The sequence below is a fragment of the Aquarana catesbeiana genome, linkage group LG04, assembly GCF_042186555.1.
Source record: "Aquarana catesbeiana isolate 2022-GZ linkage group LG04, ASM4218655v1, whole genome shotgun sequence".
NCBI lineage: Eukaryota > Metazoa > Chordata > Amphibia > Anura > Ranidae > Aquarana > Aquarana catesbeiana.
In genome coordinates this window covers 262,047,412-262,066,430 of record NC_133327.1, presented here as the reverse complement: position 1 = coordinate 262,066,430, position 19,019 = coordinate 262,047,412, and the positions used below count along the sequence as shown (strand labels likewise).

The 19,019-nt window shown below is 42.2% G+C and overlaps 1 protein-coding gene across 1 annotated transcript in view; it reads right to left on the bottom strand.

The window, feature by feature from the left end:
- Positions 1-233: 233 nt before the first annotated feature.
- NADSYN1 (NAD synthetase 1) overlaps positions 234-19,019 on the bottom strand; it is a 63,900-nt gene continuing 45,114 nt past the window's right edge. The window contains exons 19-21 of the mRNA XM_073626425.1: positions 13,064-13,189; positions 8,561-8,737; positions 234-3,114 (exon numbers count right to left, since the gene is read on the bottom strand). Of these exons, the coding sequence (XP_073482526.1) occupies positions 3,061-3,114; positions 8,561-8,737; positions 13,064-13,189 (357 nt within the window). The 3' untranslated portion in view covers positions 234-3,060. The remainder of the gene's footprint in view (positions 3,115-8,560; positions 8,738-13,063; positions 13,190-19,019) is intronic.

Here is a 19,019-nt window from a genome sequence, read left to right as displayed (position 1 = left end):
TGTTTCCTGCCAAGTGATTACTGTTCAGTGTAGTCTCAAGGTGGCACCAGTGTGTCTATCCTGTGTAAGATTGCAATGGATTTTTATGCTGAAAGGTCATAGAGTGAGATTCAGCACAGGAAGTAGTTGTGGATGATGAATTTGTATGCCGATTGGTCATGGAGAGGCAGAAGGAGTTTGCCAGGATGTATGAAGCTATGTGCTTACATAAAGGTTGCTGGCAGCCAAAGGAATTCTTTTTGAGAACTGAAAAATGTAGTTTTTATTCGTTTTTAACATTCAGAAAGAAGGTTACAGGACATTCAGGTTGCAGAAATACAAAAGTTCTGAAACACAGGTATCTAAGTAAAGGTATAGCAAATAAACCTCTAGCCAAGGCACACTGTAGCAAGCCAAAGGAACTGTACACGATTGTGTTATATTTGAGCCAGAATATTAAAACTAGCTTGAATTTAGGCGTATTAAATTTCTGATTTTGGCCTATCAGATGCAGTCACTTTTGGGGTATTTAAGAAGCAGCACTGAATTAAAAAGCCAGCAGCAGAGATTCCTCCAGTCATGCTTGTTAGAACGAAAAGAGAAAGCTCTTACATTTCTCTTGCTCAGCCTGCAAACTGAATGAGAGAAATCTATGTGTATAACATGTTTGAAGTTCCAGAAGTAGTTGCTGACCCTGGATGATACTTAAATAAAGATGGTTTCCGTATAGTAAGGAGAAAGAAGGGTGAAGACATTGTCAGAGGTAGTAGTGTGATACCAGCAAACATTAACATTCCACATTCATCTACATATGCATCCATTTTCCATTAAAAAATATGATTCAAAACTAGGTTCACTTTATAGGGCGACTGTAGCCAAATCTTTGCTTTATATTGTTTTTTGAATAGAGTGTGAATGGGTTAGAAGCACTGTAAGGTTTTAATTACTGTCTGTATCCCCATTACGGAAATTTCCCGGCACTTCCTGTTCCAGAGACATAGAAATTTTCCCAAAGGCAGGGAAACTCTCACCTCTAACAGATGTCCCTACTGTGACCCATTTACACTACTGTGTTGCAGAAACTTGCAGTAAAATGCTCCCTTTTACAGCAGATTACTGCAGAGCATGGTAGTGCAAAGAATACATGTTGCAGTACCATTGATTTTAAGATGGCACCTAGGAATAGCACAGCAACACGCTTGTGGTGTGCTACATTGAAAAAATCTGAATTATTGTACTCACTGAAAGATTATTTTCTTGGAGTCTATTGAGGGACACAGAAAGTCTTTCCCTTTTGGGTTATACTGCTGTCTACAGCACAAACGTCTTTCAGGATGGTAGATCAGTCCTTGGAACTGAAGATCCAGAGGATATGGAAGAGCCCACAATGTGTCCACCAGGAGTCTTACTGGGTCAGAGAACCACATCCACCTGTATTGTTCTGGCTCATGATGATCACCGGAGTGCCCTCCATCTTGATTGTAAGAAGTAGTTGAGGAAGAAGTTTTAAGTAATAAATGCATAGATCAGGGTGGACTGACCCCATGGAGTCAGCAGAACCTCAGCTCTCAAGTACCCCCAACAGGTCATTAATTTAAAGCAGGTGTGGTAGGTAAAGGAAATCCTGAAATAAACATCAATGGTGTTGTGTTATTTTGACAACTATTTTGTCTAATTGTTCATTCAGAGGGGTGGCGAGGGGGCAGTAAAGCAGGCAGCTTAGGCACGATTTTACCACCCGCCAACCACCCACCTAATCAAGGACATGCTGCTCAAGGCTGTATGTGTGCCACAGTAAAAATTAAACCACCTGTCAAACTCAACCCAATCAAGGCGGTTTGGGCTTTTTAAGGTTAAAACAGGGACATATTGCCTCCCAGTCACCTGCCAACCACCCTCTGAAAAGCCATCTGCCGCAGAATGTTGGGGGTTCTTTGAGGATTAATGTTGGCAACCACAGAGCTAATGGATCTCTGTACCTGGAGATAAACCTGTCCAGTTTTGATGTTGAACCTGGACGTGATAGTGTTCCAAAGCTAACATTTACCAAAGCGGAGTCTGGAAAGTGCCCCATGTGAAACCCAGTGCCGAAGGTCAGTTTCCAGTTATCTGTGCATCCAGTCCGGCAGGGTCCAGATCCGGTACTCCAAAAGCCAGGCTGAGGACAATTGCACCAGATGCAAACTAATAGGCAAGGCTCCAGCAGCAATTTAGAAAAGGGTCTTGATTAAAGAGAAAAAAAAAAAAAAAAAGGTTGTCTCAGATGGGTACGTCTTTTTAACACAGCAGAGCTGAAGAAAAGACTGTCAAATTCTCCTGTAGGTGGCAGTATAATCCAAAGTGAAATACTTACTGTGTCCCTCAATGAACAAGAAATAAGGCCCCTTTCACACATGCGGACCGTATGTCCGTATTTCATCCATCCGTTTTCGGATGAAATATGGACATACATGCATCCCTATGGGATAGCGGGTGTCAGCGGATGAACATCCGCTGACACTCGATATCATCCGTCCCCGATATGTTTCGATTCTGCAGACGGAGGAAAATTCTATTTTTCTATCCCTCTGCAGAGCAGATCGGATGAACATGGACAGACGGTCCGTGCTCATCCGATCCCCCCATAGGGGAGAGCGGGGATCTGACAGGGCGGTCCCTGCACAGTGTGTGGGTCCCGCCCTGTCATCCGCCGGCTCAGCTGGGAAAAACGGAGAGATCCCAGGTGAGCAGCGGATGTTCATGGATCGGATCAACACGGATTCGTCCCGTGTGAAAGGGGCCTAATGTGGCAAATGTGAGCCCCTTACCTCAACACACGAATGTGCACATGCCCTTACATTTTGGTTTTCCCATCACTTTCTCTCCCAATGGCAACAGTTACTAGGACTAATAGAGATGTCAAATTCCTGCAGTGGGGGTACTAATAACAATAAAGTTTTGAAATGGATTGTAACCCCCCCACCACACTATAAAAATAACGTTTTGTCTGAAGTTGTGCTTTAAATTACAATTTTCAGTGCAGTAGCCCTCTAATCTTTAGTCTTGCAATAAGAAGAAAAGGGTGAATGGAACTGGTTGTCTTCAATCCACCTCTTCAGATATGTCTCCCATTTTACTTTCCTCAAGAGAAGACACCTAAAACAAAAAGATGCCATTTAAAATGTATTTTAACAATCAATGCCAATTTCTTCACTATCAATTACTCATGAAAAGCAAAATACATCTTGCTGGGAAAATACTTTTTTCACCGCAATATAAATCACACCCATCCCCTTGCTGGGCCATCTGGTACAAATGGCTGCTGCAGTGGACAGATGAATAGAACTGATCAGTGGTCGTATTTAAAAGGGGTTTTCCACTAATATATTGCAACAAAAGCAAAATAATGTTACATCTTCTGGAACCTGGACAATTCCTATTTGAAGGGTTGAGCTGGCATTTAGTACCTATGTACATAGCCAGCAAGGCGTTTCTGCTGTAAAAAGAGAATCTGACATTTTGCCTATTTGCGTGTGACATGTTCTCGTGATAGGCCTACTCCCTCCCATCGAGCCCCCAACAGCAGTATGCTTTGCTTTTTTTGCCTTTTTTTCGGATGTATACCGGCCAGCACATAACATGCTGGATCCTTTTAAATTTTCTCCTAGTGATGGGCAGTCATGGATGATAGAGAGTAGAGCTAATGTGGTGACCACAGAGCCGCACTCTGCATCAGTACACTGTGTGTAGAATTCAGGGGTCTCATGATGCCCTTCACAGTCTTCCAGGCTCACGGCGTCATTCAACCCGGAAGACTGAGGACATCTTGTGGTGAAGCAGAGATCTGGGGACAGCTCTGCGTTAAAAAGGTGGCTGCAGCCAGTGGTGCTACCTTTTCTTTTTTTAAACCTGGAGTTCAGCTTTAAAGAACTATAGGCAAAACGTTATTTCATTTCGGATAGAGAAAGGAAGGGTTAAAACCAATGTCAGATTTATTTCGCTATCAGTGTTCCATTGGGGAGATCTCCCTTTACTTCCTGTGCCATTGCCAACACAGGAAGTGAGAGGAAAGCCTTTCAAATTAAGGGAATTCCTTGGGGACCCCCAGGTCACCAGAACTAGTGTTCCCATTGGAAGATTTTCCCTCTATTACAATCCAAAAATTGTGATTTTCTTTTACTTTCAAAGATAATGGGAAACAGGACAAATACAGTAGAGAGGGTGAATCTCCTTAAAGCGGAGTTCCACCCAAAAATGGAACTTCTGCTGTCCGGATCCCCCCCCCCCTCCGGTGTCACGTTTCAGGGGGGGAGGGGGGAGCAGATACCTGTCTAATACAGGTATCTGCTCCCACTTCCGACAAAAGATTGCCGCAGTATCCGCGGCAAGCTATGCCATGTCTGGCCCCTCTTCTGTCCCCCCCGCTGTCTTCTGCAGCAGGGACCACTCAGAACACTGTCCTAATAGACAGCACGGTCTACTCAAAACGCGCAGCGCGACTTGCGCATGCGCAGTAGGGAATTAGGGTGTGAAGCCGCAAGGCTTCACTTCCTGATTATCCTATTAGCAATGCCGGCGCCTTCACCCGGAGCAGAGGGACGGGTCGGCTTCGGATGAGGATATCACGGGTGCCCTGGACAGGTAAGTGTCTTTATTTTAAAAGTCAGCAGCTGCAGTATTTGTAGCTGCTGACTTTTAATTTATTTATTTTTTTTATGCGGAACTCCGCTTTAACGGGGGGCACAGCAATAAAAACTAACAGGTGTTCTAATCCTTCTCCACTCTATCCAAAACTAAGGAAAAAAAAAAGTTTTGCCTTTAGTTATACTTTAATATTCTCCTTCCTTCCTCCTCAGGCTCAATCACCGCATACTGGTAAGGGGAAAAGGTAACATGCTCCCTCATACCTGGAAGTACTGGGTAGTTGTGAGGGCTCCAAAAACAGAATGGAATGGTGGAGCGGTGAAAGAATAGTAATTGCGTGGCTGTGACACATAAGCAAAATGCGCCGGTCTACGCAACTGTCTACTCCCCTCCTGGTGACTCCAAAATCACATTAAGGTGCCAGCATCCACGTCTGGCCCAGTATCACTACCCTCCAAATAGAAAAAAATCAGAGCCACACACAATGGATTAACCCAGTAATGGAAACAGAATGTAAAGACTGTCTTCAGCTAGTCTTCTCTCATGTCATGCCCCACTGATGCGTTTCACCTTTCAATGGGCTTAACCACTTCGTATCAGGGCCAATTCTGACATTTCTCTCCTACATGTAAAAATCTTTTTTTGCCAGAAAATTACCTAGAACCCCCAAACATTATAGATATTTTTTTTAGTCAAGGCCCTAGAGAATGAAATGATAAGTGTTGCAATTTTTTTATGTCACACGGTATTTCAGCATTTTTTTCAAACGCCGTTTTTTTTTGGGAAAAAATACACTTTAATGAATTTTATTGCACCGAAACACAATATAACGCTTTAAAATTGTGGAATAGCGGCAAACTGCTTAAAATCCTTCATAGGTGACACTTTAAACGTCTTTACAGGTTACCAGCTTAGAGATACAAGGGAGGTCTGGTGCTAGAATTATTGCTCCCACGTTTGTGACAATATCTCACGTGCTGTGCAATTACCGTTTACATATGCGTTCACATTTGCACATAAACATGGGGGGAAGGGGGTGCGTTAAATTTATTTTATTATTAATTTTATACAAATTTCTTTTTTATTTATTAATTTTTTTACACTTTTAACCCCTTCACACCGACCATATGCAAATATGCTTTCTCAGCTTGAAGGGGTTATAGCGGGGTGATGCCTACAGCCGCAGGCATCACCCCAGGTACCATTTCTTAGAGCCAGCGGTTGGCTTTTTAGTGATAAAAACTGATGCGGCTAAAAGCTGCTCGGATGTTATCCTAAAGGAGTGGGAGGGGACATGCCCCCCCCCCCCTCCCGCCGATCTTTCTGGGCCTCCCATCCCACCGGGAGACCTGAGCCACCATTCGGCACGTTCGCCACCTAGGCTGAGACCCGCACAAAGCCGGAATTGGCTTTGATCGGGTCTTCAATGGCGCCGATTTAAAAAAAAATAAAGTATTCAGAAACGCAGATTTTGGCGATCTGAATACTTTTAAGTGCAAACAACCCCCAATCCCCCCATAAAGAGTACCTGTCACAAGGTCACATTCCTTGTGACAGCAATAAAGGTTATAATTTTTTTTTTTAAAGGGACAATGTTAAAAAAAAAAAAAAAAACCTAAAATAAAATAAATAATGAAAAAAAAAAAAAAGAAAAAAAAAAGATTAAAGCTCCACGTCCCCACGCAGCAAAGAAAAACGCATACATGGGTCACGCCCGCAAATGTAAATGGTGTTCAAATCACACATGTGAGGTATCGCCACAATCGTCAGAGTGAGAGCAATAATTCTAGCAAAAGACCTCCTCTGTAACTAACCTAACCTGGTAACCGTTCATTTTTTTTTTTAAAGCGTCGCCTATGGAGATTTTCAAGTATTGTCGTTTGTCGGCATTCCACGAGTGTGCGCAGTTTCAAAGCATGATATGTTAGGTATCCATTTACTCGGCGTAACATCATCTTTCACATTATACAAAACAATTGGGCTAACCGTACTGTTTTCCTTTGTTTCAATTCATGAAAGTGTCTTTTTCCAAAAAAATTGCATTTGAAAGACCACTGCGCAAATACAGTGTGACTCAAAACATTTGCAATGAACGCCATTTTATTCTCTAGGGTCTCTGCTAAAAAATATATATATAATGTTTGGGGCTTCTAAGTATTTTCTAACAAAAAATACGGATTTTAACTTGTAAGCAACAACTGTCAGAAAGGGTTACATTTTTTTAAAAATGTTTTTATTAACTTTTGCACAACATCCCTTGACAGCATGGGCCCTGACAGGTCCTCTTTATGGTGAGATCTTGCGTACAATGCAGCCAGACACAGATCAGTCACTTTCCTGGCCACTAACAGCCAGGTAAACATAGAGGCGGAACGGGAAGTGACGACATACTCGTTGCTTCCCGTTTCTGTTCTGTGCAGTCATCGCCGCCGGTCGCATTGCTCCCGAGCTCTGCGATCAGACAGCATGGCCCGGGAAAGGTGGCAGCAGTGGGAAGGGGGTGAGACCCCCTTCCACCACCCACAGAAGTGATAGAGTGGCTGTTCAGCCACTCAAATCACTTCTGCTGGAAAGGGAATGGCCAGCTGAACATTTTCATACTGGCATGATGCTTGCAGGTGCAGGAAGTTAATGGACGTCCTGCAGATGGCAAGCGGTTAATCTTGGGAGGGAGCAATACGTCAGAGGACATGGCATGGGAGGAGACTGTAGCTGGTCTTTACATCCAATTTCCAATACTGGGCTAACCCGCTGCGTGTCTGTTTTTTCTTATTAGCTAGTTCATGATTAACCTGCCACTATTCTCTGAATTATCAAAGTGGAAGACTTTTTTTGAAGTAGCTGATAAACAATACAAGGAGGTGCTCATCTGCTTGTGCTTCCTGCCCAACAGCTAGCAAAAAATACTTGAAAACCAGAAAAGGGTTTAGCTAAAGCGAGATATAGCAAAGTTTAGGGTCACTTTTACATCTCCCTCTTCGGCTCTCCTGGCCCCTCTCTCCTGTTGAGTGCCCCAACAGCAAGCAGCTTGCTATGGGGGCACCCAAGCCGAGTCACAGCTCCCTGTATACATTCAGACATGGAGCCCCCTTTCTCCCCTGATTGGATAGCTGACTTTGACAGCTGTGGGAGCCAATGGATGTCCGGGGACTTTCCCGCATTGGCTCATGGCGCCCGCTACTGTCAAAGTCAGTGAGCCAATGAGGGTAGAGAGGGTGCGGGGCTAAGCCACGGCTCTGTGTCTGATTGCACACACACAGAGCAGCGCCACCATAGCAAGCCGATTGCTGTGGGGGCACTCTGCAGAAGGGAGGGGCCAGGAGTCCTGGTGGGGGAATCAGAGAAGAGGAGGATCCCGGATGCTCTGTGCAGAACCACTGCACAGAGCAGGTAAGTATAAACAGGTTTGTTATTTTTAAACAAAAAAACAAGACTTTTATATCACCTTAAGTAAGAGAAACCAGCAGTTAAGCCTTGCGGCTTCACAGGCGGTTTCCCACTGCACATGCATGAGCCGTGCTGCGGTTTGTGAATGGACCCGCAGTCTTTTGGGACTTGTGATGCAGACTTTCCCCTTCTGGGTGAAGTTTTGCTTTAATTATCAAGGAAGAAATAAGTCTACAAGAAGGGAAACCAGTCATGAGACAAACATGGTGGTAGTCATAGCGGAGCTTTCTGTTAAAAAGTCTAGTTTCCTGGCTGTCACACAGATCCTTTGCTTCAATATTGAGTCACTTAACAAATATGCAGAAAAGGATTTCTGTCTTTTCTGTAAGGTTTACGATCTGCAGACAGGTCGGTGACTCAAGTACTGAAGCCAGAGGCTCAACATACCAGCCAGGTATGTGGAATTTTCAGAAGGAGGTCTGCAATGGCAGTCCCCGTATATCTCATGACATATTCATTATAAAAGCTCAAAAGAGCTCTCATGCAGCCACTGTAATGAAAAGAGACCTGCCTGTTCATCGATGCTGCGGAACTGCCATGTCCACGATGCATTATACAGGAAAGGTCGGAGGTCAAACCGGTTATCATCCGGGCTGTAGCTCTCAGCATGGTATGCCGGCGTCAGGGTTGTCATTTTGTGCCGGTTAATGGAGTACATCCTGAAGAAATGTTTCACTTTCTCAGCTACCTGAAATGAAAAGGACAGAGGCAACAATTCAATTGAAATAGGTAAGGGGGACTGGCAGGAGAGAGAATAGAATGCTTTTTTTCATAGTACATGGTACAGCAGGCACATATCCGGAATATGAATAGTTGGGGTAACATAGAATTTAGACCCCTTCCACATGGCTGATTTTTTGCGGTGGTTGGATGCCTGAGCCAAGAATCTGCAGACTCTTGGAGCTATAATGACCAGGTCATGTGATCAGTAGTGGTCACTCAGCCCATTTAAACTAATGGCGGGCTGAAAGCAGCCACTGCTGATTGCATGTAGCCGCACACAGAGCGATTAGCTGCAGTTCAGGACAGAAGTCCAAGCCTTAACACAGCTGACCACTGCCACCATAGCCATTGTAGAGTTAGAGCACCTGACAGATTCTTTATAATTTATATGGCCAAAGGTCTGGAGCTGGAATTGTACACAGGGGTACAGTCATGCTGGAAGAGACAACGGCTTTTCCCAAACTATTACCACAAGTTTGGGAGTTCACAATTGTCTAAAATATCTTTGGATTAACAATACTTTTCACTAAAAACACCTGAACTGAATAATTTGTAGAACTGTCCACATACAGGCGTGAGATGTCAGGCGTCTATTTACTTTTGGCCATATTGTGCATCTCCTGGGAACTTTATTGATGAGATCTGCGTGCTAGGTTCCTGGGTCTGCACACCTTCTTTGACTTTTATGAGTATTCCTTACTTACCTAGTATGCTTTATTTATTTAATGTTAAGGAGCATGTAACAGGAGGACCTGCAACATGCAAAAGGTGACAGGATACCTAAAATTCCCGGGTAGACAGGAAAAGTCAGGAACAATGGTAGGGAGATCTCATGTGAATCACCAAGAGACACTCCCAGGACTGATTTCACCATTACCTAAAATATCACTTTTGGGTGGTCTGGCCCTTTAACTCCCTCCCACCCAGCCTATTGTAAAATGACAGCCAAGCAGGAGCTCTGCTATCCTGGGAGTATGTCATATGACGTCTTCCCAGAATCAGGCTGAGCTTCGCTGAATCCACTGGACACAGTTGATGACAGATTACTGTACCGGCCCGCTGCCAGTACCATTTGATCGCTGTGGCTACTTACAGCAGATAACATGACAATTGTACACAATGTAAGGCTTTTATTCATGTCATTCATTGTGGACTATGGTAATGAGCTCTGTGATTGGTCACATTAATCACATGGTACAGACAGGTCCAATCACAGCTAATCACAATAGTAAAAACTGGATGAATAGTTTTCATTCACAAAAAATGGTTGCTTATACAGAGAGGGAAAACAGTATTTGATCCCCTGCTGATTTTGTACGTTTGCCCACTAACAAAGAAATGATCAGTCTATAATTTTAATGGTAGATTTATTTTAACAGCGAGAGAGACAGAACAACAAAAATATCCAGAAAAACGCATTTCAAAAAAAGCTATAAATTGATTTGCATCTTAATGAGTGAAATAATTATTTGACCCCTTTCGCAAAACATGACTTAGTACTTGGTGGCAAAATCCTTGTTGGCAATCAGGGGTCAGACGTTTCTTGTAGTTGGCCACCAGGTTTGCACACATCTCAAGAGGGATTTTGTCCTACTCCTTGCAGATCCTCTCCAAGTCTTTAAGATTTCGAGGCTGATATTTGGTAACTCGAACCTTTAGCTCCCTCCACATATTTTCTATGGGATTAAGGTCTCAAGACTAGGCCACTCGAGGACCTTAATGTGCTTTTTCTTGAGCCACGCCTTTGTTGCCTTGGCCATGTTTTTTGGGTCATTGTCATGCTGGAATAACCATCTACGACCCATTTTCAATGCCCTGGCCGAAGGAAGGAGGTTCTCACCCAAGATTTGATGGTACATGGCAGTGTCTATCCTCTTTGATGCGGTGAAGTTGTCCTGTCCCCTTAGCAGAAAGGATATTTTGTTATTCTGTCTCTCACTGTTAAAATAAATCTGCCATTAAAATTATAGACTGATCATTTCTTTGTCAGTGGGCAAATGTACAAAATCAGCAGAGGATCAAATACTTTTTTTTACCTCACTTTAACTGTAAAATTCACAGTTATAAAGAAATCATAATGTGTAAAAAAGCAAAAAGCAAAAAAAAAAAAACCAAAACAAAAAAAGTTTGTTCTGGTCACCGTATGTAAGGAAAAAAAAATTGTAAAAAGAAAAAAAAAAAATGTTATAAAAGAAAAATGTTTAAAATTCTTTTTTTTTTACTGCTTCAGTCCCGAAAGATTTTACCCCCTTCCTGACCAGAGCACTTTTTGCGATTCGGCACTGCTTCGCTTTAACTGACAATTGTGCGGTCGTGCGACGTTGCACCCAAACAAAATTGACGTCCTTTTTTTCGTACAAATAGAGCTTTCTTTTGGTGGTATTTGATCACGTCTGCAGTTTTTATTTTTTGCGCTATAAAACAATAAAAGAGCGACAATTAAAAAAAAAAAAAAAAAAAAACGCAATATTTTTTTACTTTTTGCTATAAGAAATATCTCCCAAAATATATTAAAAAAACTATTTTTTTCCTCAGTTGAGGCCGAGATGTATTCTTCTACATATTTTTGGTAAAAAATAAATAAATAAATAAATTAAAAAAAAAATAATAATTTGATTATTGATTGATTGCTTTGCGCAAAAGTTATAGCGTCTACAAAATAGGGAATAGATTTATAGCATTTTTATTATTATTTTTTTTTTTTTACTAGTAATCTGCGATTTTTATCATGACTGCGACATTATGTGTATTGCGTCGGACAATTTTGACACATTTTTGGGACCATTGGCGTTAATACAGCGATCAGTGCGATTAAAAATGCATTGATTACTGTAAAAGTTTCACTGGCAGTGAAGGGGTTAACACTAGGGGGCAGTGAAGGGGTTAAGTGTGTCCTAGTGTGTGTTCTAACTGAAGGGGGATGGGGGACTGTGCAGGGAAGATAACAGATCGCTGTTCATACTCTGTATAAACAGACGACCTGTCACTTCTCCCCTCAGAGAACCGCAAACTGTGTTCACACACAGTTCCGGGTTCTCCGTGTCTCAGCGGCAATCGGGACCGCCGGCCACTCACATCGGCTCGACGTTACATAACGTTGTTTCGCCAAGCCGTGCTGGTCGGCAAGTGGTTAAACAGTTTGTGTTTTTTTTTTTTTTTTAATGTACTGTCACCCCAGTCAATGCCGGTGCTCACTGCCACACCAGTTATACGATGACACTTATGAAAGTTTTTTTTTTTTTCTTTTTAATTTGTTCATTTTCCAAAAAATTGTAACAAAAAAATGATGACTTCAAAATCGCCATTCCTCTAATTAAATAGCTTGGACTGTCTACTTTCTAAAAAGGGTCATTTGGGGGATATTTGTACTGTCCTGGCATTTTTGGGTCTCGAGAAATTGGCCATCAGTACATCAAGATTGATAGATTTTCATATCACATATAGTTTGTGGACTCCAACTTTCCTACAGACTAAATAATAATAATAATATACACTGATTTGGGTTATTTTTACTAAAGAAATGTAGCAGAATACATTTTGGTCTAAATTTATGAAGAAAGATTATTTGCAAAATGTTATGTTATAACCGAAGCAAAGAAAAACTTGTTTTTTTTACATCTTTGGTCTTTTATTGTTTATTTAGTGCCGGTTCACACAGGGGTGACCTAGCCGTCTGACAAGTTGCGCTCCATGCATTGCAATGGAACCATTCTAATAGGAGCGACTCAAGTCGCTCCAACTTAGAAAAAGGTTCTTGCACTACTTTGGGGCGACTTCGGAGCAGCTTGCATTGACTTCTATACAGAAGTCATGCTGTATGGGGTGGCTTCAGAGTCGGATGACTTTGAAGCCGCCCCTGTGTTAACCGGCACTTAGCAAACACTAAATAAACCCAGCAGTGATTAAATACTACCAAAAGAAAGCTCTATTTATATGAAAAAATTACAAAAATTTAGTTTGGGTACAGTGTTGCATGACCGCACAAATGTCATTCAAAGTGTGACAAGGCTGAAATCTGAAAAATGGCCAGGGCAGGAAGGGGGTGTCCTGTATTGAAGTAGTTAAAGTTCAACTGCAAAACAATGCTATTTTCCTTTTTTAGGTCAGCATTAAGAATGGTTGGAAACTTTGTAGGGTTGCTGTGTTTTGCTGCTAGCTGTCATGAGCGAATAAAGTAAGAAGAATTCTCCCTAAGAAAAAAGGAAGAAGTGCTCTCCCTTTCCCACTCCAAAAAGTTTCAGGTTGCCTTATGTTTGAACCTGTTAAAGTGCACAAAGAACTCTGTACTTACCTGTCTAGGTGATATCGTCCTCCATATGAGAAGTAGTTTACAGAACATGCTGTACGGTCCAGTTTTCACAACTTTTCTCAGCTTTCCATAGACTGAGAGCTCATCATATGTCATTCCCATATCCTGCTGTAGGGGGCATGATGGTTAGAAAAGTATTAGAGCATGGCTTTAAATCTTCTAACATGTAAGATACTTTAGTCTGATATTATATCACTTCTACTATGCTATTGTGTAGGCAGCCCAGCCATATAAACAGTAATAATTGAAGACTTTTCAGTTACATTTAAGAGTCTTATTGCTGGAACATAGGCAAAAATAGCCCTCGCTATCAGCATGCTATAGAGTCAGGCCACTGCTTAACATAGTCCTGCTCTGTGCTCCAAACAACAGTGCTTCTCAGGGCCTCTCTAGAACAAGGTATACTAACCTTTGCTGCAGCAAATAAGACTACTAAAACTAAAAATGAAACCCTCAACTATTACAGATTATGTAGTCTGGCTCTTGGCAAAGATGGGCCCATATGCTTTGTCGGTTTTGCACAGCCTGCCAACAAGCAAGCACACAGAACGGGGCTCTCTTATAAGTGGTATAAGGGCCCGCTCACACCAGAATGTGGTGTGGGAAGCTCGTTTTTTGTGTGCGCTTCCTTCATCGTGTTCAAAATGCACTGGGTGCATGATTTGCTGTGGGTGTCAATGTATTCCTATCAACACCCTGCAGTGCGTTTGACTGCACTTGCTTCCATAGTACTGCAGTACCATTTGATCCAGTTCCTGTGCATTTTTAAAAGTAGTGCATGCAATCCAGTGCAATTTCAGCCTATTCAAGTGGTTGTAAAGTCAGGAGATTTTTTATCTTAACACATTCTATGCATTAAGATAAAAAGCCTTCTGTGTGCAGCAGCTCCCCTAATACTTACCTGAGGTCTATCTAGATCCAGCGATGTTACAGGAGTGTCTCAGCTGCCCAGGACTCTCCTCCTCATTTTTTTTTTTTTGGGAAAGTAGTCTTTATTGAAATTAGGCATAAATTTATACAGCACATTTGAGGTCTATGCATAGAAACATAAAATATAGTCACATGTGGTACGTTTACATACATCAGCGCCTTGCGAGGCTGGCATTGCATAACAAAGGTATACCTATTGTTAATAGCTCTGTGAGGTTCTAACAGACTGAATTGGAATATTTATTATATAGTTGTGTGTTTTGATTGTTAGGTATTGATAATCTTGTTTTCACGCATTACTATACACATGTCTCCCCGTCTCCCAGCCATTCGTCCCAAATCCTTGAGTATTTGTGGCTGTTTCCCCTGTGTTTGTAGATCAACTGCTTGTATGGGAGGGAATTGTTAACTTCCCTCTTCCAGCTTGTTATAGTGGGGGTTACGTTCTGCATCCAAGTCTTGGCAATCACTTTTCTGGCCATAAACAGGACTTCAGATATAAATGTGGCTTGGTATTTATCAATGTCCACGTCTGGAAGAAGACCGAGTATACACAGTTTTGGATCTAATACCACAGGGGAACCCATTTGATCGTGTAAGAACTTAATCACTTGACTCCAGTATGTTTGAAGGATAGTGCATTCCCAGATTAAGTGAAAGAAGCTACCCATCTCTGCCTGGCAGTGAGGACACAATATAGGTTGTGTAGGTTGAAACTTCCTTATTATGTTAGGTGTCAGGTATGCTTGGTGAATAATGTATATCTGTGTTAACCTATCAGACAGTTTTGGAGATGTTACTTTTACATTTTCTAGAATTTCCTCCCAGTCTGAGTCACTAACGGCTCCTATATCTCTTTCCCATCTTGTTTTGGCTTTTTGTATCACTTCTCTAATTCTGGGTAATCGTATGGAGTAGTAAAGATTAGATATCAATTTTTGCGATTCGGCTCCCATTATTATATCCAGGATTTGGGGATATTCCAGGATGCAACTTTCGTTTCTGAATTGAGAACGCAAGGCATGTCGGAGTTGTAGGTATTTAAACAATAATTGTTGCGGAATAGAGTATTCTTCCTTAAGAGTTTGAAACGCTTTGGGCCTAGCACTTGCCATTACCTGGTGCAGGTATATAATTCCATATCTGGCCCAAATAGTAGGGTCTGGTATTTTTTTAAGTTCCGCGAGCTGGTTGTTAGCCCATAAAGGAGTGTGAGAGTGAATATACCCTATTTTAAGTTTTTTCTGGGCTAATCCCCATATTCGTTGATGGTGATTGAGTAACCCGTCATTAAATTGTGGACCTTTCCTATGAACCTGACCCCCTTGTAGTATAATTTGAAGTGGGGTAGATAAGGGACTGTCTGGGCTACTAGATACTAGTGTACTATATCGTTGTCTTTCATTATTATGGTAGTGATGCATGTGTGACAGATGCTCCCCCCATATCTGTAGGGTTTTTAAGGACATGCCAAGCTACCTTATGTCTTTGATGTCCCCACACAAAGGTGTTCAAAATAGATTACATTTTTTTGAAAATCCCTATGGGGATATATAGTGGGGCATGCCATACCATGTAAAGGATCTTAGGTAAGATAATCATTTTTATGATATTTATCCTCCCCATTACTCCCAGTGGTAGTTTGGACCAGGCTTGCGTTTTGGTTTTTATCATGGCAAACAATGGTTCTATGTTGTTGGTTGTATATTCGCGTAAGTCTCTTGTAACCAGTACCCCTAAATATTTAATAGTGTTTACTCTGACTAATGGTAGTTCTGGATGTATATTGGTTGGGGGAAACTGGTCTATGGGGAGTATCTGTGATTTTTCCCAATTTATCCGTAGGCCTGAGAATTTCCCCATTTTATCTATTGTGTCTAGAGCTGCTTGTAGTGATGGGCCCTGATCGGCTAGATAGAGTATCGTGTCATCTGCATATAGTCCGATCTTCTCTATATAGTCGCCTATTCTAAGACCCACTATGTCCATGTCAGCTCTTATAGCTATGGCCAATGGCTCCGCTGCCAGGGCATATAGCAGTGGAGAGAGGGGACATCCCTGGCGTGTGCCTCTTTCTAGAGGGAATTGCTCCGACATACAACCATTAACAAAAACCCGTGCTTTTGGTGACTGATAGAGTATTTGTACCCACTGTATGAAATTGGGACCAAATCCATATTCTTGTAGACATTCCCATAGAAAAGGCCATTCCACTGAGTCAAAAGCCTTTGCTGTGTCTAGGGCCACCACTACTCTGGTACCTCGATTGTCGTGCTGTGCTTGAATATTTAGAAAAAGTCTTCTTATATTCATGGCCGTATTTTTCCCGGGCATAAAGCCGGTCTGGTCTGGGTGAATTAAAGAAAGAATGACTTTATTTAGGCGGGATGCTAGAATTTTGGCCAGTATCTTAATATCAACTTGAAGTAGTGAGATTGGGCGGTAGGACTCGGGGTATCTAGGGTCTTTTCCTGGTTTAGGTAAAACTATTATCTGTGCTTCTTGCATTGATGGAGGGAGTGTTTTATGTTTAAATATTTGTTGATATAGTTTTTGCAATTTCGGGACTAGTATATCAGGGAATGCAGTGTAGAATTCTAGTGGCAGGCCGTCTAGTCCGGGGGCCTTAGATTTAGCTAGTTGGGACAGTGCTTCAGATATATCTTCTTGGCTGATGGGGGCGTCTAGTAGCTTAGCCTGTTCTAATGTGAGTCTAGGGAATTGAATTCTGTGTAGGTGATTTTTAATTTCTTGTGTGGAGTATATTGTCTGAGTTTTATATAAATTTCTATAGAAGTTTAGGAAAATGTCTGCAACTTGGTGTGGGTCGGTCACCTCGCCTCCCTGTGGGGTAGCTAGGGTCACCACTACTGGGGGTTTTTCATTTAAATGAGCTAAATATGCCAGTAATTTACCTGCTCGCTCCCCGTGTTCAAAGATTTTTTGTTTTTTGAAAAAAACCTGTTGTTTGGCTTTCTCTATGTGCATTTGGGTTATTACTCTGGATTGCATTTGTACTTTATGGAGATTGTCTGTACTGGGTTCTTGTGCGTATACCTGTTCCAATTCCTGTAGTTTGTCAGTGGTCATCTGTAATAGCAGTTTAGAGGAATTTTTAAATCTGTTTATTCTTAATGATAGTAGTCTACTGGCTTGATTTTTAAAGGTGTCCCATGCTGCAGTATCTGAATCTGTGGTTCTTAAGTTGTTTAGGATATATTGTAGTTCTTGCCCTATGCTCTCGAGATCTGGCAGGACTGATAACCAGAATGGATTCAGCCTCCACCCAGAAGTGGGCATCGCTTTTAATAGAGATGCTGTTATCCAACAAGGTGAGTGGTCCGATAGAGCTCGTGGAGCCATACCCGACCCTGTAATTTTGGGCAGCAATACATTTGAGGCCATTATAAAATCAATCCTGGACATCGTGTCGCAGCTTACCGAGTGACATGTGTATGCTTTTTTAGTCGGGTTTTGCCATCTCCATACGTCTGTTAGCGCAAATTCTGTGAATAGTCTGCAGAGTCTGGTTTGGTGAGGCACAGTCCTGGACGCATCTCCCAGGTCTGGTCTGTCCAAATTTGGATTCATGGTTTGGTTAAAGTCACCCATCCAAATAGCTGGAACTGATGGGTTCTGTGCCATGAATGCCAATCCCTTCAATACTACCTCAATCGAAAAAGGGGGGGGGGGGGATATAACATGGCAGAATCAATAGGGAGTTGCCTCCTATGGTGGCGTGCAGGAAGATATATCTTCCTACTCTATCTGATTCTAGTGCGATTAGTTCAAAGGGCACTCTTTTGGCTACTAATATCGATACCCCCCTTGATTGATTGGTATGCGTACTGTGGTATAACCATCCTATCCATGTTTTTTTTAAGGCTACCTGCATCTGGCCTGTGATATGGGTTTCTGTTAACGCTATGATATCTGCTTTTTGTGATTTTAGAAATGTTAGTGCTGCGGTTCGCTTTACCTTATTCCGCATTCCGCGTACGTTCCATGTTAAAAACTTTACACTGGCCATGTTAGTCTCTGAATGTAATTAGTGTATCTGCCATCTTGTAAGATCACATAATAGTGATACCCCCTCAGTCTACCTTTTCCACAGTGCCAGTCTGCTAATGCATATTTTATTGTTGACTGTATATTGCCTATCTAGCCACATTAAGGTCACAACAATACTTATATTCCCAAAATAAAACATAAAACTTATCCTTTTAACTGTTCCCATCCCTCCCAGCTGCACATCTCCCCAACCTGATGTGAGCATATATACCCAAACTGTCAGCATATAACATATCATCCAGCGGTTACAGTCCACTGGAGGCACATTTCTTAAAAGCAATAGATGAGTTTTTCTTTTATGCTGATCCAACTTTGCTAAGGGGGCGACTGTTCCCCTGTCGAACGTGGAGCAATGATAATCAGGACTACCACACATTGCAGTTATTGAGTTCCTCTTGCCCTTTTTTTCCCCTCTTTGCATCAGGTTAATTTATGTCCCTTATTCCAGGATAATGTGGTACAGTTCATCCCTGTTCTTTAGAGGTCTTGCAAAGCAGATCACTGTAGACTGTCCCCACTCTTCTCAAACTGTAAAGGCGCAACCGGTAACCTGCACAACTTTATTTTATGATCCCCCAAGCTCCATATCAACGTTATACATGAGCTAGCGTTCTTGTTCCCATCCACCCCACCTGCACACAAGCTGTGTATGCCCCCATTCTTCATATCCCTTAACTGGATTCTGGTTCCCCACCGAGAAGACCCCGCGACATTAGTATTGAAGAATTTTGTTCAAAGTCAGAAAGTACTCACTGTTGTTATGTGAACATAGACAGATTAAGCAGGTCTATCTCTGCGATCCAGCCATGCTGTCGCTGCCGCCGGGTCGTCAAAGAACTGTACTCTTCCGTCCTCCTCCACCCGCAGCCTAGCGGGAAATAACATGGCATACTTAAGATGGAGGGTCCTCAGTCGGCGCTTCACTTCCTGATATTGT